The sequence below is a fragment of the Polyodon spathula genome, chromosome 15 (assembly GCF_017654505.1).
Source record: "Polyodon spathula isolate WHYD16114869_AA chromosome 15, ASM1765450v1, whole genome shotgun sequence".
NCBI classification, from domain to species: domain Eukaryota; kingdom Metazoa; phylum Chordata; class Actinopteri; order Acipenseriformes; family Polyodontidae; genus Polyodon; species Polyodon spathula.
In genome coordinates, this window is record NC_054548.1 from 25,743,422 (window position 1) to 25,768,825 (window position 25,404).

The 25,404-nt window shown below is 34.7% G+C and overlaps 1 protein-coding gene across 7 annotated transcripts in view; it reads right to left on the minus strand.

The window, feature by feature from the left end:
* Positions 1-521: 521 nt before the first annotated feature.
* LOC121328024 (muscleblind-like protein 2) overlaps positions 522-25,404 on the minus strand; it is a 45,328-nt gene continuing 20,445 nt past the window's right edge. The window contains exons 3-10 of one of the 7 annotated variants that reach the window (XM_041272470.1): positions 15,656-15,820; positions 13,951-14,151; positions 13,434-13,682; positions 9,568-9,621; positions 8,968-9,121; positions 7,428-7,463; positions 6,555-6,649; positions 3,344-3,447 (exon numbers count right to left, since the gene is read on the minus strand). In XM_041272470.1, coding sequence (XP_041128404.1) covers positions 3,433-3,447; positions 6,555-6,649; positions 7,428-7,463; positions 8,968-9,121; positions 9,568-9,621; positions 13,434-13,682; positions 13,951-14,151; positions 15,656-15,820 — 969 coding nt within the window. In that variant the 3' untranslated portion in view covers positions 3,344-3,432. Of the gene's footprint in view, positions 3,448-6,554; positions 6,650-7,427; positions 7,464-8,592; positions 8,722-8,967; positions 9,122-9,567; positions 9,622-13,433; positions 13,683-13,950; positions 14,152-15,655; positions 15,821-25,404 lie in introns of those variants that run through there. The other 6 variants (XM_041272473.1, XM_041272472.1, XR_005951631.1 and 3 more) reach the window with 6 other exon arrangements.

A 25,404-nucleotide genomic window follows, 5' to 3' on the forward strand; every position in this document is an offset into this window, starting at 1 on the left:
GTAAAGGTAGATGCCCTTTGCATCTAGAGCTTTTCTATATTAATCCATGTGAACAATATATTAAGGTAAGGCAAAGTTTTCTGGTAAACTGGTTCAGCCAAGTTTAGTCTACCCATGCCGTGCTTCTTGCTCTTTATTAATAGAAATGGTCCCACTCAGTGTGATCTGTTGAGATCAAAATTGACGCCTCACAAATCACTAGGTGTGTATGTGCTTATCACACATCAACAGAGCCCCTGTTGTGCCTTAATTCTTTAATAAAACGACAGAACATTGATGTTTTTGTGACTATAACTTACCAAGAATTCAAAAATGTATTTCTATTAAAAAAAACCAAACCAAAAAAAACAACCCAATTGTTATGTGTAAAAGTATTTTGCTGATGCAGAATTCACATTGAAGGATAACAATTGTAGCAGTAAAGTGTAAATATAAAAGAATTAGGCTGTCAACTTTGCCGTACCCTATGATATACATTTAGTTAAAAAGAACAATATTAGTTAAATACTTGTTGGGGGGGGGGGGGGGGGGGGGGGGGGAGTGCAATCCTAACTTCCATGCCAATCACTCTTTCAGTTGTTTTTAGGGTTCTTAGGAGCTCTTTGTTTAAAAGAGCAAGGTCTTCAATTGTAGATTAATAAGGGAAAACCACAGATTTTTTTTTTTTTTTTTTTTTTTTTTTTTTTTAATTAATGCCATAGGTAACCACTTCCACTTTCAAGTTTTGTTACAGGAACCAACTTGCACTGATATCAATAAACTTAAATGCTACTGAAAATATTAAATTGATTGAAGCAAAGTGGGAAATGTTTAAATATTATTTTGCATCTTACCCTCTCTCGTGGTACAGTGTTCTAGAAAAAAAAAATCTCTGCACTTTACAATTACATAATTTACAAAAATACAGAACTTCAGTCATTGCAACTTTTGGTTGCCACAGCAACAACTTAATATTCTTATGAAATACCATCATACTACAATGAAAAGTACGTATGTATTTTTTGGGTAAAATATTACTATACAATAAACATTTGTACATAATACAAACAATTCTAAGCCTTGTTCACACTGTTTCATTGCCCTGCATTGGCGATAAAGGCAGTGACTCATGTGAGAGAACAGGAAGCTAGCCACCAACAGCTGATTCATTCTAGAAACTAGTTCTAGACCATCTCCTTACTAATTGATCTAAGAGATCAGTCCTTCTGTAAAAAAAACCAACAGTAGAACTAAGCTTAGCTTAATAAATTACATTAATTTTAAAATATAATAGGTTACAATATTGTTCTATTACTAATATGTAACAAAAAGATTTAAAATTATGACATAAAATATTCTTTTAATTACTTTCAACATCAAAAATTACATTAAAACTGTAACTCTTGTGAAGAAAAAGCATACAAAATGAAAATTAAAATAATTGTAGAATAGTGCCTTAATCATGCTCAGCTATTGGAATTTTATGGTAGATTGTTTGTGTTAACCAATTCACCATGAAAAATATCATGATTTTGATCTATTTAAAAATTCATATTTTAACAAAAGGCTGCAAGATAATGACTGATCCTTAACTGAAAATAATGTTTTTAAAGTTAGAAATACACTTTTAAAAGGGAAATAATTGAATAGAAATATTATGGTAGTTAGTTATACTATGTGATCAAATGATGACCATTAAATATCACACAAACTAAGTAGTGATTATTACGATAATACTCCTCCTAATTGAAACCTCTTATTTAAATGATGATTTGTTTATAAAGGTTATGACAATGCACCCAAGACACTAAGCTAAGAGACTAATGTGTTTAAAACATTTAAAACATCATTCCTTTCCCTGTTTTTTCACTCGTTTTCAACCATTTCTCTAACGTAAACTACTTTAGTTCCTAAGGTAAAAGGAATTTTGCATTATCAGACATTACTGAACATTCTTGATAAATCTTGTTTTAGATACAATGTGCATTTGTGTTTGTAGAACACATACACTGCTTTCCAAGATCAATATGCAAGCGTATTCCAACAGCTAAAATGGATAACCCATCAGAAGTACAGTGCTTTTTAACTTAACCTGGGAGGATGTTGGATCTTTTAATAAGTCTACATTGCCTTTTTTTTTTTTTTTTAAACTTGTCTCATCTTCTCTAGTTGTTTGTAATGTGAATTTTATTAGGCACTTCTACAATTTATCAAAGAAAATATGATTTCTGAGGAAACAACAGAACAAGAAGATTAAAACCTTGCTCGTCCTACATGAAAGGATCAGCTAATGAACGTTTTTGTATTTTATTGGCATTCTATTATCTGTTATGAATGATACCCCCATTAGCTGGTTTACACCCTAGAATAACCTGTTTGAAAATGACCACACTTTAGACAATGATGAGACTTCTGCTTACGGTCATGTACTTGCCAGTCAATTCTGTCCACTCTTTATGTAGTCTGCCTACATTCAGCTTGTCGTACTGGGTCAGTCTACCAGCTTTTCGAATCCCCTGATACAATTACTGGAGGCAACAACAGAGTCCCTATTACACCAAACTCTCAGTGGAACTACAGCTTCCATAGGACTTTTCCTCTGAGGAACGCCTTCAGATTTGAAAAACTCATATGGGGGGGCAGGTGCAAACCCAGTGCAGGCTGGTGATTGGATTCTCAGTTACATTACGGTTCCTCAAACTGACATATGCAAATGTCTGCATAGCTGTTTTGTCTAGAAGTCACAACCAAGAGGTCTCATTATTGCAGTAACAATAAGTTCATTGCAGCTATGCTGCACACTATATTTAAATAGATTTTTAAACTTTTATACTAGATCAATAAATGGGGGCACTGTTAAGTTAATTTTCCATACCTTATAAAGTGTAAAACCCACCAGAAAAACAGTGCCTTATTGGTTTGACATTCAATTTTAAGTAACCCGCTTGCCTGGTCACTTGCCAAGTGCAATATAGGTGTGTCTACAAAATTAAAAGAAGCGGCTTTATATTAAACTGTACAGTATATGTTTTGATTGAAACAATCAAGCACTCAACATTAAGTACTATATTGAGACAGTGCAAATTAGGTGGTCTCCATCAAGTGTGAACCATTTACACTTTTAAACAAGTATGGAAAGAGATACTGTAATCCACATTACTGTTGAAAACAATCATTAAAATAAAATCTCCACCTTTACCTATATAGTGTTTATGTAAAAGTTTTTTGATTGTGTGTCATTTACATGTCAACATTGTTTTAGCAATACATATACATAATTCAAATATATATTCAACAGCACTCAATGTTATATGTAATTATTTGTCCATAATAAATTTAACTCTTAGCATGCAGGTTGTTGTACTTCTAATGAGGAGGAAATATAGTATTTACAGAAGGGCTGTTTTGGGCTTCTTAGTGCAGCGTCTTGACACTCCATTCCTTTTCTGTGGATTATTTCAGGATGATCTGTTTTAAAAAACAGACAAACATCAGGAAACACATATTGGCCAACATTACAGCCTTGTTAATGAAACTTTATCAATTCATCCTGTAAGCCATCACTTGAAAAATCTAGTTTATTTTCAGTAACTGGCTTCTCTTTCATGTTATGTGGAAACATGAGAAACGATCTGTGGTATAAAATTATCAGTACAGCATTACAATACCTCAGAAAGAAAATGATACAAAGTCAAGACATGTCATTTAAAATGGACACTGATGAAATGCTGCTTTGTCTAATAATTATGTCTATATGGCGTAGAAGTATGATGTGAAAGCAAACTCTGTTATAAACCATTGCAGGGTCTACTTTAAAAATCTGAACAGCAGTGAATATTAATACTGCTATCCTAAATTCATAAGGCTGATCCATCTCAGAATCATTTCCACTGTAGTGTGATTACAACAAGTGATGGTTACAGAAGGGGGGGGGGGGGGGGGGGGGGGGGGGGGGACGACGACAGAAGGATTAATATAATTTAAGGAAGGCAGTACTTAGATCATCTGCTGTTTGGATGATTAAAATAGTTCCTTACAACTGATAAGTCTTTTGGTTATTGTATAAAAAAAACCCCCCAAAAACACACACACACACATAAAGTGAATATTGCATTAAAATTTGAACCATCCCATTTCAATTTTTTGTTTAAGTTATAACAGCTACCAAAAAAGGCAACATAAAGCAAAAACAGGAGGAGCAGCTGTTGTCCAAATTGCCAGGGGAGCCAACATTTAGCAAGGCATTAGGTAAATCTAGCCAGCTTCACAACAGCATACCTTTATTAGGGTCAGAGGACAGTAGTTTGAGCAAAAACAGGGCCTGATTTAGTCATGACAAGTGGGTTTCACTTCCACTCACTCAGGTAATGGGTATGGAATTAGCAGGCATAAATAAAGAGCCAGTTAAGAGGAGAAAAAGAAGTAAGCAGCACATACTAATAAGGCTTGGAATGTGACGTATGTGGTATGCTTAGCCCTGCACTGATGAGTGAAAGACTGTACAGTTGTGTATGCTAATATTTAAACTACACAAAGGCTATACTGGAACTTGATCATTCACTGATGAAAGGAATATGATATGAACTTATGTATACTGGATATATAAGCTCAAGGAAATCATCAGACAGCAATGGGAGAATTACAAACTGGTAAACATTTGCACGGAAAATTAAGTATTGAGAACATTTTAAAGAATACATGGCCAGGCAGTAAGCAATTGCAGTGGTAAGTTATGTTTTCAATTTATAGCCCAATGTATAAATGTCAAGGTTTTAAAATATGATATTCACATTGGATCTCTATCAAGTTGAAAAAGCATAATATTTCGAGGGGCTTCTAGCGGCATATTTGCGTTATATACATAAACCACACAGTAATACACAAGAACCAATACCCTGGAGTAAACACGGCTAAAAGCGTCAGTATAATATTTATGGACAATCCAAGTAAATCTGGTAACTTCTATCTTTCAGAAACCCCAAAACAGACAAATTATTTCTGTTCTGTTACCATTAAAGAAAATCCTTCGCAATCTTCAATCTTGGCTGGAAGTAATCTTAGCTGAAATGGTTAGCAAGTATGTCAAATAACGATCCAAGCAGAAAAATACACCATATGCAGACATAACAGGGCATTAAAAACAGAAGAAATTAAATATTAGGAAAATGTAGATTATATAATGTATACCTTCAATACTGTGTTGTTTGTTTGTTACTTATTTATTTATATGGTGACATAATCATAAGTTTAAACAATGACCCCCCCAAAAAATGGCTTATTCTCAACATGCATTAAATTTTAAATCCTTGATACCACAACCATATCAAATTTGCATATAATTCATTGATGACAGATTCCCCAAAGATATTTTTAGCATGAGGGACACTAGCTTACTCCGCCTACTGAGGCTTTGCTGAAGTTTCTCTATTTAAATAATTTAAAATCAAAATACAATGTTAACCTTTTTAATGTGGTAATGCAAGACCAATTACAATGATCAGATCAGATCGGATGTTGCAACACATGTCTTGAAACAAAAAAATGTCTTGTAACAAATCCAATGCTAATTTATTGTTCCTTTCCTGGTTACTCTCGTGAAAAGGTTATCTTGCCAAAATTGTTAGATAGTGTCACATCTTTTAAGACCAAGCCTTGTTTCTGTGTGTACTTCTTGTACTTAAATACGCATTCCCGATTGTTGCACAGCTGTTTTACAGACAACACCAATAATAAAAAAAAGTAGAAAAACACCAAATTGCAAACATCCAAATATATAAACACAAATAGTCACACTTCTGTAAAATATAGTAATAGATTTTTAAAAAAGTCATATAATCTTATCTTAGTATAAACTTTTAAGGCAATCTTGTTTGGAAGAAATTAGTTGCACAGCTGCATGCTTCCCTAATACGGGGGGGTAATTTAACAGGAAGCTGCTTGTGTTATCTTGAGGATCTCAGGATTCCAGTTTTAGCTCTCTCCTAGAGAAAAATTCTTCCGATTAATAAAGACAAATACTCTCATCACGTAAAAAAGGTTTAATTCTACTGGGCTCCACTGCCAAAGTCTGAACTCACAAGTTACCAGTACTCAAGAATAGTCTGATATTCATTAAAGTGTTCTGGACTGTTGTTGGTTTATGAACTCACAAGTTACAGCTTTGTGAAAAGTGACCATTATTTCTAAATATGCTTTTTCAACTTTTCATTTTCTTTCTTTGTTTCTTCTGTTTTTCCCTTGGTTGAATTCCCAATCTTACAGGGCAAGGTTATATATTGACACCGGGCGGACCTTTTGTATGGAGATGAATATGAATAGTTCACATTAAATGAATAGAACAACATGCAAAATAAACAAGGAAGTAATGCAACACAACACAACTACCTCTTGCAAACGTGAGAGCTCTAAATAAGTGCTTTAGATTGAAAAAAACAAAACACAACTAAGCGACTGAGATGATTTATCTTTTATACGTTGATTTAAAAGTCCAATCCTGAGGTTTTTTTTTTTTTTTTGTTGCCAGTACTTATTTGGAGCTCAGGGATTCATGAAAGAAAGCTTTAAAAGGAGCAAACCTGATTGGCTGGTGCTGTTGCGGCGTAGGGGACACTTGTGGCAGGAGTTGTTGCTGCAGAGACAGTAGCAGGCGTAGCACTGTACATCATGGGTACTTTTCAGGAAGGGAACCATGGAAGCAATGAACAGGTAGGTGTAGCATTATGATAACCATGGCAACAGGGTATGGTGAATATTATACAGCAGCAGGCCATCGTTAGGTTAGACCAGCAGATGGCATGCAATCACAATGCAAAGCAAGGAAGCATGGGAGAAAAATAAAACAGGAAAAAAGCCAATTACAATCACAATTAAGGAAATTTATACAAATAATCGGTGATTCCCAGAGAGACGTGAAGAAAAAAAGTCAAAATAAATCTAATTTGTCCAATGTAGACATTTGTGTTCATGTTTTTGTCTATTGATGTTTAGGTAAAAAAAAAAAAAAAGTCTGTGTATAATTAAAAAAAAATGTGATCTGAATTAAATGTGATTCGTCACAAATCCAAAATCCTCTGGGAAACTGATCAAATTTCCTAGTAACACGGTGCACAACAAAAGGCTAATTATTCAATAGTAAACAATCGATTTTTAAATCTGACTTTTAAGAATAATTTTACAGTATGGTTTTAGCCTGTAGAACAAAAAAAGAAACAAACCACAAAAAAATAATATTAATAAAAAAAAAAAAACAGCAAATGCTACATAATACAAGTGACATAGAGACAGCTTAGAAGATAAACTTGATAACTTTAACATTGGATTTTACTCTTACAGATTGATTAAAATACAATTTGAATATGCAGACGAAATACTTGTCTTTTGTGACGACAACTGTAAGGGTTTTTTTTTCTACATTTCAGCTAGATCAGAAAAAGAAGGGAGGAACCTACCAATGCTGGTAGCAGGAGTCATGCACAACACTGACCCTGTATATCATGCAGTGAAAAGTGGATAGAGGTTAATACGAGGGAAAATGGTTAGCTGTTTATAGCATGCCTTACTTTAATTTAAATTGAGCTTTTGGGGTCATTTATAATCTTCATGTAGACACAATCTTACAATGTAGAATTCAGAATTTCTGTTAATCCAATTGAGCATGGATGGAAACACTTTATACTGGAGTCAAAACATGACAATTTATATCTATAGAATCAGTTTGAAGACTCTGAATGACCAAGAATCAACAAACAGGTATAAAACACAAGATTGTTTTTAATAAATACACCGTGACTACAAATGCCAGACCATGCAATTTTATCACATGCCTGCAGCTGAAGGTGTGTTGAAACATTCAAGTAAAAAATTGTTATAGCATTTAGATAAAAGCATATAACAGTGTTAATAAGTAGAAGGGGGACAGCTGATATATGTATGTTACTGCAAATCTGACTGCACAACAGATAATTGCTTTATTTAACAGGGTCATGCTTTGTGAAAATCATAATGTGTAAAATAAAACAGAGCATGGGCCATAAACGTGTAGCAACCCCATCTATCCAAAAGAAAACCAGTATCTGTATATGCTTTAATACAGGAGAGGACGTAGAGACAGTAACATGCCAGACAATGGTACATTTATGCAATAGGGAACATACTGCACGTGATGAACACTGCATGAAAAGTCAGTGTTCTGATAACACTAATGCAAGAGGGCGTTAGCTAAAGTTTACCAAGTCAAGCCCAGAATTCAGCCTGGTGCTGCTACAACAGTTTTTTTAAATTTTAACACAAAAGCTAATCCTACATACTGACAAAAAAAAAAAAAAAAAAAAAAAAAAGCCTTTACATGAATATTTTAAAATAAAACCTGGTAGTTATTTATGTCAACTGAACTGTCATTTTAAGAACTGTAAGTATCTTGACCATGTAATATAAAAGTTAATATAACATCTTTTTATATCAAACATTTACTTTCTGCACACATCTTGCAGCAGTACAAGTTTCCTCATATCACTAGTAGTACACAACATTTACTGCAAATTTAAATGTGTTAGCATTTCACCACAGTACATTGGGCTACATCAATGAAAAAACATAAACACATTAAATACACACGTCAAAGCTATTGAAATCTAGCAAATCAAGGTGTTCCCTTTTAAGGATTTTCCCATCATCCTTCCTGCTGCATAGAAACCCATGGTTACTTCCATGCGTGGCTGTCAAACCACATGGAATGCAAACAGCCTTCAAACAAGAAGAAACACAGATGAGACCCTTTTTTCTTTGGTATAATGCTTGAAACAGTTTATGCACTGAATTTTACTTATGCTAGAAAAACAAAGTACTCCAGTTCTTAAGTTTATGTGTGTGTGTGTGTGTGTATTTGTATATATATATATATATATATATATATATATATATATATATATATATATATATATATATATATATACAATGTTCAATTTTCTTTTTAAGCATTATGGAACATACCTGAGGGAATGAATGCTGTGGGCTGTTGGAACTGTGCACCGGCTAGAGCCTGTTGGTAGTGCAAAACACTGGGATTAAAGATTGTGCTGGCACCGTTGCTTTTTTCAAGTGCTTGTCTCTTTGGTAGGGGTTGCAGAACACCAGGTGGGAAAGCCTGCGAATTAGGAATGAAGACAACTAGTACAATGAACTCAAACTCATTTTTTAGAACTGGGTGATACATTATGATTTCTGAAAACAAAATTATAAAATGATTACAAATTATACAAAAAATATGTTTGTTTTAAAAATGCACAAAAAAGTAATCTCATGGAAAATCAAAATGTACATTTAAATTAAATATTTAACTAATCACATCCTTAATAGTCTATTCTTTACTCATTATATTATTGTTAAATATAAATTATTCTAACTTGACACAACAAAATAAAATCACAGTGCTGCAGTTTATAATATAATTTATAACTGATGGTAGATGATTCGATACACAGATACTGGATGAGTCTTACTGCTTTTTAAAAAAAACAAATACAATTCTGTGAGTTGCTACAGTACATTTAAAAAGCTACATGCAAAGCAAAAGGTGAAAGGTCAAAGTACCAGATCTACAGTTGCCTCGAGGGGTCGCTTCATTGCTTTGGCAGTCGACTGAGTCTTTAAATAGCAGGCAGCGAGCACATGATGGCAGTGGGCCAATGGGATTCAAGCGTTAACATACAGGTAAACAGCAAGCAGAGGTGCATCATGGGGACAGCATTGCATTGTGGATAGGTGAGAAGGAAAAAAAAACAAAATAATCTGAATGCAGTATACCACATACAAAACAATAGGCATGCACATAAACAAAACAAAAAAAACAGTTTCAAAGAAACATATTGCTAGGTTCTGAATTAGTACGGAAGCAAAAAGCATCTACTGTACCTTTGTTAAGAGCATAAGAGAGAGTAAAATAGAGGTTTGTAATACAAATACTATATATAGGGTTTGCAGATATTAGTTGTGTATGCCTTCATTCTGTATTTTAAAACCAAATATATTCCAAGAGCAAACATGAAATGTATTTTTCATAACCAAAAGATTTGCAGCAACTTTTGTCATATACAGTATGATATATTACTGCAGGGACATGAAGCGCTGCAGTGACTACAACCTCTATAAACTGTTTTTTTTTTTGCTCAATTTCTACCAGATCAACATTCATATACCATGACACTTTACTGCACTGTATACAGACATATGTCCATGTTAAGATAGCAATGGAGAATGCCTTCCTGTATACGACCTAAACATATAAAACTGGTTATATATATATATATATATATATATATATATATATATATATATATATATATATATATATATAATGGTTGCCAACCTACCTATAACATTTTTGATATACGCCCATAAAAATTCCACGAGATACATTTAATTGCTTTTTATTAAAAAGTAAATATATTAGGGGAGTGTTCCAAATTATCGAAGCATGTGACTTTAGGGTAGTCCCACCCAAAAGCTGTCTCCTCTCTTAGGTACACCTCACAAGACATTCAGTAACAGCAGTGAATTGGAGGGGGCCACTCGTATCTATATCCCCCACTGTGTGCTGAAGATGGGAGTTGAAAATTGTATGCACAGCGTTTCATTTGCTTGCATTGGACTGGTTCCAAAATAAGTCGTTTCATGTCAAATCAACCAGTGCTTTATCATCTCAGATTTCAACTATGCACAGTAGGTTTTGATTTAAAACCATGTATAAAATCTAAGCCAGTTTTAGTAGCCTAATGTATAATTTATATGACATTTTTAAATAAAGTTATAATTACTGGTTTTAGTACATTAAGGTTTAAGCCTAACATTGGTTCAGAATTTCAATCAAAACAACTACTGCTTATACAAAGATGACGTGATTATCATTATTCTTAATATACATGTACAGTTTAATATACTTAATGTACAGTTCTAACATGAGAAGTCCTGTGGGAAAATATTTAAACATTGATTGATTTGACTTGGAATTACAGATTGTTGACCAATCCCTTTTAAATAAACCCTAACATATAAAATAATAGGGCCTCATGAGCGGTATTAAAGTTGTCTCCCTCCAAAATCCTCATTTTCAGAACTCCACATAATGCAAAAGACTTCACTTTCATGCAAAACAAAAACAACAAAACATGGAAAACAAAAACAAAACCATATATATATATATATATATATATATATATATATATATATATATATATATAGATAGATAGATAGATAGATAGATGGACGGACGGTCATTTTTGCCATCTGAAGGTTATTTTTATGATTCATATTATATATTACACAAAGGCATACATCAACAACATTGTCTGCTTGAAAATTTGATTATTAAATCATAAAAAAAACTGTATGATATCAGAAATAACACCCCCCACACAAAACACAAAACATGCAATAATCATTTTACTTAGACAAGGGTATAAAGCAATGTATGGAAAATAATAGTGATGGAAAACAATAGTGTCATGAAGCAAAGGCTGCTACTCTATTTATCCACTATTTAAAAGCTACTTCTTTACTGAGTTACAGTTGTATTTCGGTGGGCAACACAAGTTTAAGATAGTGAACTGTAAAATGCCTTTGATAGACTGACCTGTATCTTATTTTTTAATAAAGGAAAAATTAAATCTGACAAATACGACAATAACAGAGACTTGGGACCTTGAGTACATCTTCAATCAATACAAAATAAGGAATATACAGTTCGAGCTCTGCTGAGGACTACCCTGCAGCCACATACTGGATGTTTTTTGTTTGTTCAGGCTACAGAAACCTTTAAGTCAAACTATACTACATTGGCAACACCAATTTCAGAAACAATAAAGTAGAATTGAAATGTTTTTGTGAAAGCAAATCAAATGCACAGTTCTAAGATGATGGACATTATTTACTGTTAAAATGGGGCTGTAAATTTATAAACCCTGCTTGGTGTAAAAAAGAAAAACAAATAGAATACACATGTGCTTAAAGTTTTTAAAAATAATGAGATGAAAATCAGTATTTAATGTGTGTGTTAAATGTGCAATGCTAATGGGCAGCAACCTTTTAAGAATTTAAACAAACTTGGGTATAACATCAAAGCATCTGTTTACAGTGTAAATCCTGCCTTCTAGGCAGTGTACGTTTTAATGTATTTTAAGTGCCTTACTTACTCCATTTAAACTGGACTGCAAGTTGTAGGACACTACTGAATTCAAGGCTTAATATAATTTAGATTTATTTAAAAACATTTGTTTCTTCAACCATAGCTATATTTGCTAGCACTATAAACTCTGGCTCTGTTCTTTTTCAAAACATTACCCTACTTTGTCAGTCACATCATTACCAAATATAGATGTAAGCCAATGCTTCCAAACAAGCTCTGAAAGAGGTGTTCACAGCAAGTAAACTCCAGGATGGCCAGGCTGCTTCCTCTTAAAGGTGTAACAACAAGGCCTTTAAAATCTCTTTTCGTATTACTTCTTATTAAAAGAACAACCTTCTCACAAGTGCATCACTGTTTTATTGCCCCTTATAACAGTTTACCACAGCGTTCCTGCACTGTGTTTTTGCAGTTTTACCCTGCTTCTCCCATGGTTATACTATGCATTTACCATAGTATACCCTGGTTTGCCATGTTTCACTATTCTTGGCAATGCTTAGCTATGCTTTACCATGCTTTATTACAAATTGCCTCATTTTTACTACTGTAAACCTATTATAATAGGACCTCTCACAGACTTGCTTTCCATATTCATTATCTGCATTAAACTTTTGGCAGGATAACACTGGTGTTTTGGCAGGATAAATGAGCTGTCAGCAAAACTAATACTGAGTTCTTAACTGAGTTCTTAACTTAGCTTACACCCGAAACCTTATTAACTGTCCATTATGTAATATATACGGTATATAAATACATAAATGTTATATATATAAAAAAAATCAAGTGGCATACACATTGCAGAAAGCTGTATTCTGACATTATCTTACTGATAGGAGGTAATGTCAGTGTGTTAAAGCAAAACATCCCTATTTTTATGAAAGAGGCATTTCATTGTATCTGTCGTGTCACCAACAGCTGTCTGCAGCACTGTTGCTGTGTCACTAAAATAAAAAGTGTGTAAAAGCCTAAGGGGGCTAGTCATCCTATAACACTCCTTTGGCTTTTATTACACTGTTGTAAATGGTGAAATACCACATCATACCAAGAACCATAAAGTATAAACCTGCTTAACAGACTATACCCTTACCCTATACCCAAAAAAGGAAGATATTTTATGCAATTCTAACATTTTGCGCCTCTCTAAAGCGTTCTATAATTATAACACATTGTAGTCATAAATAAAAAAATGCATGGATCTTACTGTATAGTAAGGTTATATTTGTTCTAACAAAATATATATCATCTCCTGTTGCTAAAATATTGATTTATTGTAGCTTACCATGCATGCTGCCTGTGCTGCCACTGCAGCCTGATTGGCCTGATGCTGTGCAGCTTTAATTTTGGCTTGTAGGTGAGCCGGGGGGTGGAAGTATTTGCACTTCTCTCTCGAACAGCGACTCTTGATGTAATCCATGCAAACTGTTACTGTGTTGTCACTCGTGTCGATCATTGCACTGTCGCTCGGATGAGCAAAGCGGCAGTCAGTCTCTCCTCTTGCACAGTTTCCACGCTGAAACTCCCGACAGACCTGGGGGTAACAAACACACTCTTATCATTAGCTTTTACGCTAACATATTCAACCAGTCAGTAGCTTTTTTTTTTCAATGTACATCTTAATGGTTACTTTTTGTTCAGGAATTTTGTGCCTTTGTATGACCCACTTACGTTTAGTAATATGGCCCCCTGCCTCAACATTAAATTGAGATCTTAAAAAATAGTACTGTTTACACAATCTCTTCTGGTAGAAGATTCTTAATTTATTTTAATGTTATTGATCAGATGTTTGAAATTGTTACCTCCAGTTTATCCGTTCTCAGAAGTTTCTGTGTTGAAGCAGACCCTGGGACTGCAACAGGAGGGCTTCCTGGCATAATGACAGGTGCACTAGGGAGCATTTCTGTGGGCATTAACCCCACGCCTGGTGCTACTTGAGTAAGATATGGAGAAAAACTTATACCAGGATTTGATCCTAAAGTTTGAGTTACAGGAAATGTAGGCTGTGGACATAAAGAAAAATGGAGATTCATTTTAGCTGAAACATTTTAGTTATAAAAACATATCACACTTGTAACATCAGATATTGATTATTAAAACATGTTAAATTTTAAAATACCTAAACAATTTGTCCCTGATATGTAAGCAACAAAAGTGTAAAACCTACCAAAAAATAAGTGTGCTCTCTATATTTGTCATCACCATTGTTTCTGTAACTGAAGCTACATGCATTAATAAACACTGCAGCTGCTAAACGTTTTTGATTTCCTGTTCAAAATCTATTTTTAGATCATTCATTTGTGTTTTTAAATTGCCTGAACAAAGACTTAAATAGAATGATATGATGTAGTGCAGCAGGAGAGGTAACATTCTATTCCTTTTTTTATTGAAAAACTATCCAGCATAGTTCTATATGGTCTAAGCCCCAGCAACATTAGGTGAAACAGAAATGATATCTGCTAATATGTCTGCATTCTGATGCAAGTTTGTCTGGAAATGTAATAGGTTAATAGAAGTTGCACTCTGCATTACCAATGGGAATCCAGATTTCATGAATGCCATAGGGAATTCTGGGCAGTTAAATATGTCTTCAGTCAAGACTAGTATTGTTAATTTATTATAATATTTTCATCCATGCTGCGAAACCACAAAAGACTGAGTATACTGTAAGCAAGGCCAACAGAAAAATAAATTATCCACAGGAGGCTGCTAGTCACACAGTCTTTGTGGTAATATCTTTATGGTCAGATTTGATTTACACAGTCTTGTTTACACTATATGCATTTCTATTTGTTTTGCTAGTGACACTTTGTTCCCTTCACCATATTCAACTTTTAAAAGAGTTAACTAGAAATGGGAGTTTTTTGTGAACAAAACAAAGCATCTGTGATAGCATAATCTAAGGGGTATGTCATACCAGATTAAATGGCTTGTGAACAAAGTAAAATGCAAATGTGAAAACAATGTGGCACTGAAAAGGTTAATGTTCCCTGGACACCACCTGTAACGGGGTTTTTTTGAGAATCACAGAATACCAACTATACATGGACAGAGTTTAAAGCAATGCGGCAGTGTAAGGCTTACTTTTTACTGGACAACACAAGTAATGAAAATTAAGTAAAAATAAAAAAAAAAAATACAGCTGTGTTCCAAACATTGATAGTAATTCAATGTGCTCTGTCTCTATGCAGCTGCACCTTAAAGCATCTTAACCTCAATATGGTAGCCATAGTCATGGTCACCAACACATTAAGCATGTAGGCTTTTGATTACCCTGAAAATATGAAGCCACTGCTTCAAATAGTCTGTGAGATTTAAAAAAAAAAAATAGCCAATACCTCCAGACAATCAGTCTTTATCAATCAAAAAACGATTGCCAATATGGCAACCATATTGAATACAGGTCAAAGTAAAGGGTGGTGTTTACATATTTAATGAGATGTTAGCAGTAGTATGTGTGGTGGCGATGCACACAAGCTTAACTAACTCATACTGTAGTTTACTTACTACTTGCTGCATGGGTGTGCCTGGTATCATGAACTGCATTTGCTGAGCCAACATTGCGGCTGCTGTTTTTTGTTGAATAAGGTTGTTGCGTCCATTTATTTCTAGCTGTGTTTTTAAATGTGCTGGTGGATGAAGATATTTGCAGTTTTCTCTTGTACACCGACCCTGCAAGGACACAAACATAAAACACGTAATTAGATGTGGTTCAAGGCTAGCATGGGACAAAGTAAATTTCTATACCAATGCCTTGCTTTTATAACTTAATTTAAAGTTAAACAATACAGTGTATCAGAAGGCTATAAAAGGTCTAATAGAAATTAGCTGAGGGTCTCTTTCTGCTTCTCAAACACAGAACATATGCAGAAATTGTCCTCAGACGACACAGTTAGAAGCCAGTTTCAGTAAGCTAATAATACAACTGGGATTAGAAGGTTATGAAACTTATATGTACTATGGTCCTGTTTCATACTGCAAAATATATAGCCATTTAATACATTTTGCATGAGTATTTTGTTGCTAAATCTGTCTATTAAATTATTTTCTTTTCTTACCTGTTTGTCAAAATTCTACATATAATGGAAATGCAACCTGATGGCCAGTTACCACTGACAAAAAAGTTAGTCAAGCTAGATTTTCTATTCCAAGAATTTCTCTTCTCAGTTTTAAATTAACAAGGATGCGAGTCACATTGTTCGGTAAAAATAAAAAACAAACAAACAAACAAAAAAAACTGCTTGTGTTTTGCTTTTTGTAAATTAAAATAAAATAAACAATAAAAAACAAACAAAACTAAATGGTCATTGGGATAATGTTACCATCTAAGCAGAGCTAGTCTTTTTACACAATCTGAGACAGTATGCTGTCATAGATTATTCATGCAGAAATGTGGACAGTGCTTGGGGTCAAGACCTGCTGGAAAAAGAGCCCTGAGCCAATTAGTTTCAACCTGGGAGCAGCTGCATGATAATCCAATATAGAATGATACGTCTCTTTCATTAGTGAATTCAGCCGTTCCAACACAGAATACACACACACTTTCAAACTGATGAAAAATAATAGGCTCCTTGATTTTTGTAAATCAGCAAGGACCAATTATCTTCAGACATAACAGCCACCTTTTTCTAGTCGCTACACCGTCTCTGTTTAAAAGGTGTAAATCTGATCCTGAAACAAAGCCTTTAAAAAGAATCCTCCTGCCTCATTAGAACAAAAAAATGATTTTCATTCACTTCTGTTTTCTTTGAAGACCCTTTACCCTGCCATCATACTGAGCAAAATTAGTTTAAAAGTACAGTCCTAATGCCTACTTAAAAACAGGTGAATTTGCTGTGGCAAGATAAATGGGAAAAAATATAATATTTGGTACCAGCTAATGTAAGCAGCCTACCACTGTTGTTGGTATAATCATGTTTAAGAGTTGATTTAATGAGTTTGACCTTTCCTTCACAGGTTTCTAAACAACATACCACATGTCAAACATGGCCACTCAATGGCTGCTCTTACCCACTTTTTAACAGACTACTGTACTTTATTTACTTAAATATTCCTATGAAAGAAACAGCACTGGCTTGAAGGGTTAATAATGTGATGCCCCCCCCCAAAGAAAAAACAAATTACATGGAAAACTGATATAGTTCAGAATGCCTTTAAAGGAAGTAAGCCTACATTATAATGTGTCAAGCACTGTGAAGTTCTGAGCAAACAAATCCATTGTTTAAGACTGTATTACCTGTAATTATACATTGTATAAGCTTCTGCAATCTATCAGTCCTTTTTGGTCACATGCAATTTAGATGGTGATAACTGGGCTATACTACTGTATCATCGCACAATTCTTCTGTTTTGTTTTAAACTTAAAGAAAATAGTGTACAGAAGCAGACCATCATTTATATTATTTTAATATTCTGAAACAGAGTATTGCCAATATTTCGATTTCCACTGCTTACTGTAAATTATTTTATTTACTTTCACAGAGAAAAACACAAGCATTGCCGTTGAGTGTAAAAAACACAGATCTAGACACTCAACCGGCATTAAAGCAGAATTTAAATCAAAATAATAACTCAAAATAATAACTAAAATGCATAGTAATATTCAATTGTGGTAGTAGCTACTTTTTAAAGAATTTATTTCATACACAAGTAAAATCACAGTTTTCAGTATTTCAGATTTCTTTGATGGGTCGGATAGCGAAATATTGAGGGTGCATGACAGTCTACTAGCAGTGTTGTGTTGCAGCAGCTATATTGAATATATTGGGCTTTTTTGCTGGGCAGAAACTATTTGTGTGTGCTTTAACTGGGGAAGAAAGGATGCTTCAAGTCTACATCATGTAACCTCCCTACCCTACCCAAAGCCCACCGTGGAAGAAATTCACCACATTTTAACTGTGATGAGCTCAATATGCTGGTGCTAATCACGAATGATTAGAGAAGAGGTTGAAGAATAAGCTTGATTAGTCCAAACCAAGCTGAGCTTATTAAACTCTGCTTAAATAAAAAAGATAACAGCTTAAAACAACACCAGACTTTAAGGATTAAAATTAAAAAGATGAGTGGCCAAAGAATACTCTTCATCTTACAAAAGTAGGCCACCATGACAAAGCCCTCTACTGATGGTATGTCTTTTTGTTATAATAATATATACACAGTCAATAAATGCATTTTATTGAATTTTTATAAAACAAGTGAGTAAAGTACAACCATATTAGTTAAGATAATCTGCAACACATTTTGACGAGGATCCCAGTTTAAAATGTCAATGTCAGAAAACATGTAAATAAATTATATATATATATATATATATATATATATATATATATATACACACACACACACACACACACACACACACACACACACACACACACACTAAAATGTTGTTTTGACAGTAAGACATTTCTGAAATTAGCAGGTTTCCCATTGTTTCATTGATTGAGTAGAGCACATGAATCTAAACAATGATAGTAATGTGCAGTCTATGACGGTATAGAGAACTGTTGAATTATTTAAGAATGTAGGTTTTCTTGCAGCTGTTGTCAACACAAGCCCTCTATTTAGCCCGGAGCACAACACACTGCACTGTATTTATAGAACTGAAACAGGCATGATGACATTGGTATTTTTGACAGCTAATGAGAATGAATACAAACAGTTATAATGGGGCAGCACAAAAGCTGTTTGTACAAAGTTAATTTTCAAATTCAATGCAACAATGAAGATATACTGAAGAACAATCACTTTCATGTTTAGCCACAGGAATCTGTAAGGGCAGGCTTTTCAGTAATGGCCAATATGCACATATTATTTCTCCTGCAATAGCTGTAAATACACAATTCGAGCTATCAGTATTATGAGGGTATTGCATATCACCAAGATATACATCTACAGTACATATACGAGAAAATGTAAATATGGCATGTATACAGACAGGTTCCCAGATTCACACTCTTCAAAACCTACTGTTTTGAGTGCAAGGTGTGTCAGGCCATTGCAGGGGTTGAATTTCATTTTTGTGTGCTGGGGGGATTTTCCCCCTATGCTGCAGCCAATGGGTGGGGTGGGGAGGGAATTCCAAAATGTTGGGGGGAATGGCAAAAAAAAAGGCACTTTTATATATATTACTGCATCATCATTCACAATGGTGTTGCTTTAAAATAAGCTGCTTTCAGGAGACCTAACAGCTGTTCATCACTGTGAGACTGAGCACTCTCCATTGCTTCTGCCATTGCCTAACGTGAAGTTTTTGCTGCAGCAGAAGAAAAAGGTGCTTTTCTTTTTAACCAGAGCTCCATTTATTTTTTTCTTACACTCAGCCCTATTTCCGCCTGTTTTTCACTGTTTCCATTTACGTATGCTTAACTACTGGACAGTTTGTACTGCATGCATGTAACATACCAAATGAAAGGCCACAAATGTCCTTTCATATTATGTAAATTGAAAAAAACACTGCACCATTGACCCTCAATATGAAATGAACATGGGGTGGGACGGAGCAATAGACTCAAAATGAAAAATAAGCTGTGAACTCTGTCACGATAGGCTTAACTTCAGGCGATCGCAGTTCCAGCTAGAAGTACCGCACACGTCTTTGGAAAGCCCAGAGTCTGTACTTTTAAACAAGCCAGGTAGGTGGCTTTTATGGTGCCTGAGTAGTATGTGTGTAACCTTCGGTGCACTGGCGTCCCAAAATTAATGGGGCTGAGTCTTAAGAGTTAAAGCGAAAGTCACCGCTTGCAAAACAACACCTAGATAAACTTAATATCATATTTTTTTTCTTTTTCAAAACTGTTTACTTAATGCAGTGTACTGAGTTCCTATAATGCTTAAAGATAGCAGCCGAGAATCATGTACGAAAGAATAAAGTCTCGCAGCACTTAAAATATCCAGCACTACTTGTATTTATTTTAACCAGAACTACTCTGAATGCAGCTCATAGTGCTTTCGTCACTGACACCCAATTCCTTAGAGATTGTTGTAGCGTTTAAGACTTTCTAAATTGGGTGGAAAATGCAGTAACTTGGTGTCTTAAAATATCTGTAGGATTTTTCCTGTGCTGAAAGTTGCAGATATGCAGGAGCAACTTGGAAAATGCATGATTCCCATGATCCCATGCTGAAATTCAAGCCCTGCCATTGGGAGCTTGCATGTTTAAAACTGCCAAGTTCTCACTACGGCCATCTTGGCTCGAGGCACATTTGAGAGTACTGAATTGAAATGGCCTTTCCACACAACAGGCTAGGGGGAGAAAATCCCTACTGGTCAGACGTCAAAAAGGGAAAGGCAGAGACCAGTCAAGCTGAACAGTCAATTCCAGGGTTCAGTATTTTGGCAACATCTACTGCTTGGGCTCTCCTTGTGAAGAGATGCGATTGGACAGCCAGTGGCAACAAAAGTTGTCCATTCATCGTTAATTCTCTTGAGTCAGTTCATAGGGAGCAGCACTGAGGTTAATTTCAAACTGAGCATTCATGATTTGACCTTTGAGTGTTGTAACCAAGGTTGATCAAAATTGGTTAAGCATCTCTCTTGATAGATGTAAAAATATAATGTGACAGACAGACTAGGATATCAATCCATAACTTGTGTTTAAGAAATTCTGAACACATTTCATCACAATTATATTAGCGATCACTATATGGTATGTAAACATTTAACTGACACGGGTAAACACAGGTGCTGCCACTACGTTGAGAAATACGGTAATTCAAAATCCTAACCACCAGCTTTGTAATTTTATATATATATATATATATATATATATATATATATATATATATATATATATATATATATATATATATATAATGAACCCTTCTTATAAACAACACCCGTTTTTAACGATCCCATCAGCAAGAACCGTTTTTTCTAACCCTATTAGAACGATCATGTACAGGATCGACCCGGATACAACGATCTCAGTACTGACTGACACCGAACTTTCTCTAGTGTCAAGTGTGCTATTCTCTCAGTGAAAACAAAGGCCATGGTTAACTAATTCTAAGATAATACTAATTCAAGTTATTGTAGTACGAATGCCTGACGAATGCAATCATTGCCTGTCTGTCATCTTCACACAAACTGCAACCAGGCAATGAACATGAGGAGCAATCAACGCTGGACAGCTTTTTCAAGAGAAAGGACATGTAATTACTGTATTCAGCATGTAAGTGTACATTCTTTCCTTTTTCATATCTTTACTGTTTTCTTTTAAACACACCTGCAGCAGGGTGATTGCCCTGCACGACGGTGGCGGTGTAATTTATATGTGGAAACAGGTTTGTTTAGTGTGCTTTTTGGAGTTGTTATGTTTGATCAAATGATTGTTTACAGACTTGCTGCCTGCCTGTCTTCTGTATGTGTCCTCTGTGCGCTACCATCGTTGGTAGCGTCACATGGGCCGTTTGTTTACTATCTGTTTTGTGTTTAGTAAGTCCGGTGTGCCCGTGCCACTGTTTCAATTCCAACTCCCATGTCTCCGACTTGCAAAGCGGTTACCCACATGTGACACAAGTACCTTGTCACAATACTGTTTAAATGTTGATCAATGTGAAGGAATCTTCATAAAAGTACTACATAAGTTCAATTCAAATTTGCCATTTTGTTATTATTCTGAGAGAAAAATGCCAACTCCTATTATAGTGAACACCTTGATATAACAAACATTTCCCCAGGTCATACATAAGAAGACAGATATTTGAACTTGTGTACTGTGCACTGAATTACACCTGTTCCTGCCTGACGGAAAATTGAGAATCAGATATACAGTATGAGTAGGCTTGGATAAAATAAAAAACACCAACAACTGGTGTAAGTTTAAATGCAGTCAGATGAGTCTTCACTTTAGAGACCAGTCTCCTGCCTTTATGGCTGACTTTGTGTAGTGCAGGTTAGTTTGAAATCACATCACTGGTTCTAGGCTACAGAATCCAGAAAAATCTGAACAAAAACATTTCATATGTACAAAAAGTTAAGAAACAAATAATGTGGCAAAACTGTAATATAAAGAAGTTAAAGAACAAACAAGAATCTTGATAATTTTATTCCACAGCTTAAAATGTATTTTATATACATCTTTTTTTAAGTACCACTATAAAACACAATACAAACATAGGCTTGGACTTTTTACCATTGTAACCCTCAGAACCACTGCTGCTGTGAGTGAAGCATCTCTCCTCAAATGTTGCAACATCATGTAACGATTCCCAGAATCCTCCTCGCAGATGCTTCTGTAGAGAGCGTAACCAAGGTGCCAGAGCACTGCCGTGATGTGGGCACAGTATCCCACTGCTTTTCTATGACACACACGTACCACCACCTTCTAACTGGTCCTTCCCAGTGGTGAGGGGGTTGTATTTTATCCACACTGTGTAATATGGTGGAACATTATTTTACACAAATCATAACATGATCACCCTTGCTGATTTTCAAGGAATATCCTCCCCTCTGTGTTGCGCAGTTATAGATTAATTTAAAGTGCAGAGGCAGCTACATAGTACGTTCAAAGTCGATATAGAGGTTGTACTGCAGTATGCTACTGCTTCCTTATTTAGACTGGTGGCTGGCTACTTTATTCATGCAAAACAACAAATCAATAGTATCTTAAATCACACAGCCTTCAAACAATCTACCACTACTATTTTCTATTATCTAGCAATAATGGCTATTACATTTTTTGTGAATCAAAACAGACTATCAAATGTGCAGACTTCTGTTTGAAGCATTTTGATATGTTGATCTGCTAGAAAGGACAGAATGTTAAGTGTTTTATCCCTCCAGGTAGGCTGTTATGAGTTCCTACAATCCTAAAGGAGACACTTTTGTAGGGAAAAAAAAAAAAGTGGGTTATAGTCTACTGACTCGTTTCGGCAATCCACCAGACGGGCAAAGACAAAATAGATGAATCTGCAACGGAAGCAGCATAGAACATCAAAGAGCTGTTTTGCCAATGACTGTTTTGTTTATTGTGTTTACTTATCAGGGACACATACAATTATAACATATGTCACTACATGACACAAGATGCATTGCATTTTCAATTTAGCCAGTAGGTTAATTTCCATTGGCAGTCCCCACGTTGCACATAACACATTTGGTACAAGATATACAACGCTCTGAAATGTTTCAGAACAGATCGTATGTTTATGTTTGTTTATTAGCTTGGTATTTTAGTTTTATTTTAGATTTTGAATATTATATTCACCTTTTTCCTGCTGGACTATCTGATAGCAAAATAAACTAAAAACAAAAGGCTAGCAGCAATGGTTTAATTTTCATCATTACATTAATCATTATTACCCATTTTTAAACTAAGCAACATTATTTCAAAGTAATGTGGCATTAAGTAGGCAGTTGTACTACAAACTACCGTGTGGGATCAAAATAGCACATGGCACCGACAGCTGGTTTCACAAACCCTTAATAACAATAATCTTGGACTTCCTATGACTTTAGGTACAGCAGTTAAAAATTACTGCTAATCACAAGGTGTGTGAAACCAGCAGTGAGGTCGGATTTCTTGCATACTGTAGCTACAATACCTTCTTAGTAATGCCTGTTCCCTGGACACGATACTGTATTTAAAAACATACTGTACTTAGGGAATGAAGTTAACAAAACACAACTGTTAATGGCGATTTACATAAAATAGTGTATCTCAACCTATTGCATGGGGTTAATTGTATTTTATGTTGGATAAAACAAAACAGAAATGTGTTACGTATGTCCTAGCATTGTGTTAAGTTAATGTATAGTCTCTTCTGGGGATGTGGGTTAAAATCTCAGGATTTATTTATTTATTTTTTTCAGAAAAAAATTATAAATTCAACAAGGATGGTTTTCTTTATTTTCTTTAAATAAATGATATATATCTGCAAAAAAACAAGGTTAGAATAAGGTAAATAAGCCATATAAAGATATATAATATAGAACATAATAACAAAAATATGCCAAGATTTAAACAATTGGGACACCCTTTTTTATTTGGTAGTTTCAACGGTCAAATGGCCAAATATATCTTTACACTATATGGCTGATCACTTCATTTCAACTTATCTGTTTTTGTAGAAGAGAGTCAGATATATTATACACTGGAACAAGTTAATCAGTTTATCTTAGATAAGAACCTTATATTATTCCTACAGTTTGCACTCTGTATCAGAAAGCAAATCACCAGAAAATGCAAACCAACTTCAAATCATTCAAAAAAAAAAAAAAAAAAAAAAAAAAAAAGCAGCTAGGTTTTGTTCAGCTGTATAATGCAGCAACAAAGAAAAAGTTCCTGCATCGCATCCAGTAGATTCTTTGTTTAAATGCCACAGCAGCTGGACATTACAGCTCTGACTTTTTCTGTTTAACTGGCGAGTTGAAGTCTTTTGGTACAGTGGTTAAATGCTTGTCAAAATTGTCCAGTTAAGCCAATTATTCGTCGGTTTCAGCTGCAGCTGCCATCGCCCTAGTTCATGCTTTATCTGTTTCTTTCAGTTAGCCACTTTTTTTGCACTGGCATTAAAGCTACAATCAATCATGTCTCTTATTCACATTTGGGCACCCACATTAAACCACATCTTGAACATGACCACCTAAATAACTAAGAAAAAACATCTCACATTGTGACATTTCAGATTTAATTGAACTGAAGCTGTCCTTTTACAATACAATTTAGAAATCTGATGCAGAATTAAAAAGTGTGCGTCAGGCAGGGCAGCAGAAGCAGACGAAGACCTTGTGCTGCATTGACAACTGTTTCCCAGCTAGCAATAGGTGGAACTGCATGGTCCTGGCAAGGACAGAAAACACAGATTGACCATTTAGTTTCACTTGATACAAATTACATATTTTTCTTTCCAGTACCTCTGTAACATGGTTATCCTTAAATTCGATCAGCTGCATTGAAATAAGAAATCAATAAGGTTTGAAGGTGTTAGCTGGACAGCTTATTTCCTCTGTGATTATTTAGTATTAAATAATGTATACAGTACATAGATTTAAAAAAAAAACATCATACTTCCTATTCAATTGAGGAGCTATTGTCCAATATCTTGGAAGTATATTTTGAAAGAAATACAAAATAAAAACACACACACACCAAGTATACGTCTGATTAGTGATAAGAAGAAATATTAATCTACCAACAATTTTTTTACTCTATTTTTTGACAAAGCCTGACCTTCAGTGACATTTCCGGTTGTTCAGCTGATGTCATTTTTGGCCTTTTGAGTTCAGTTACAAAGAGAAACCATTTATCTTGA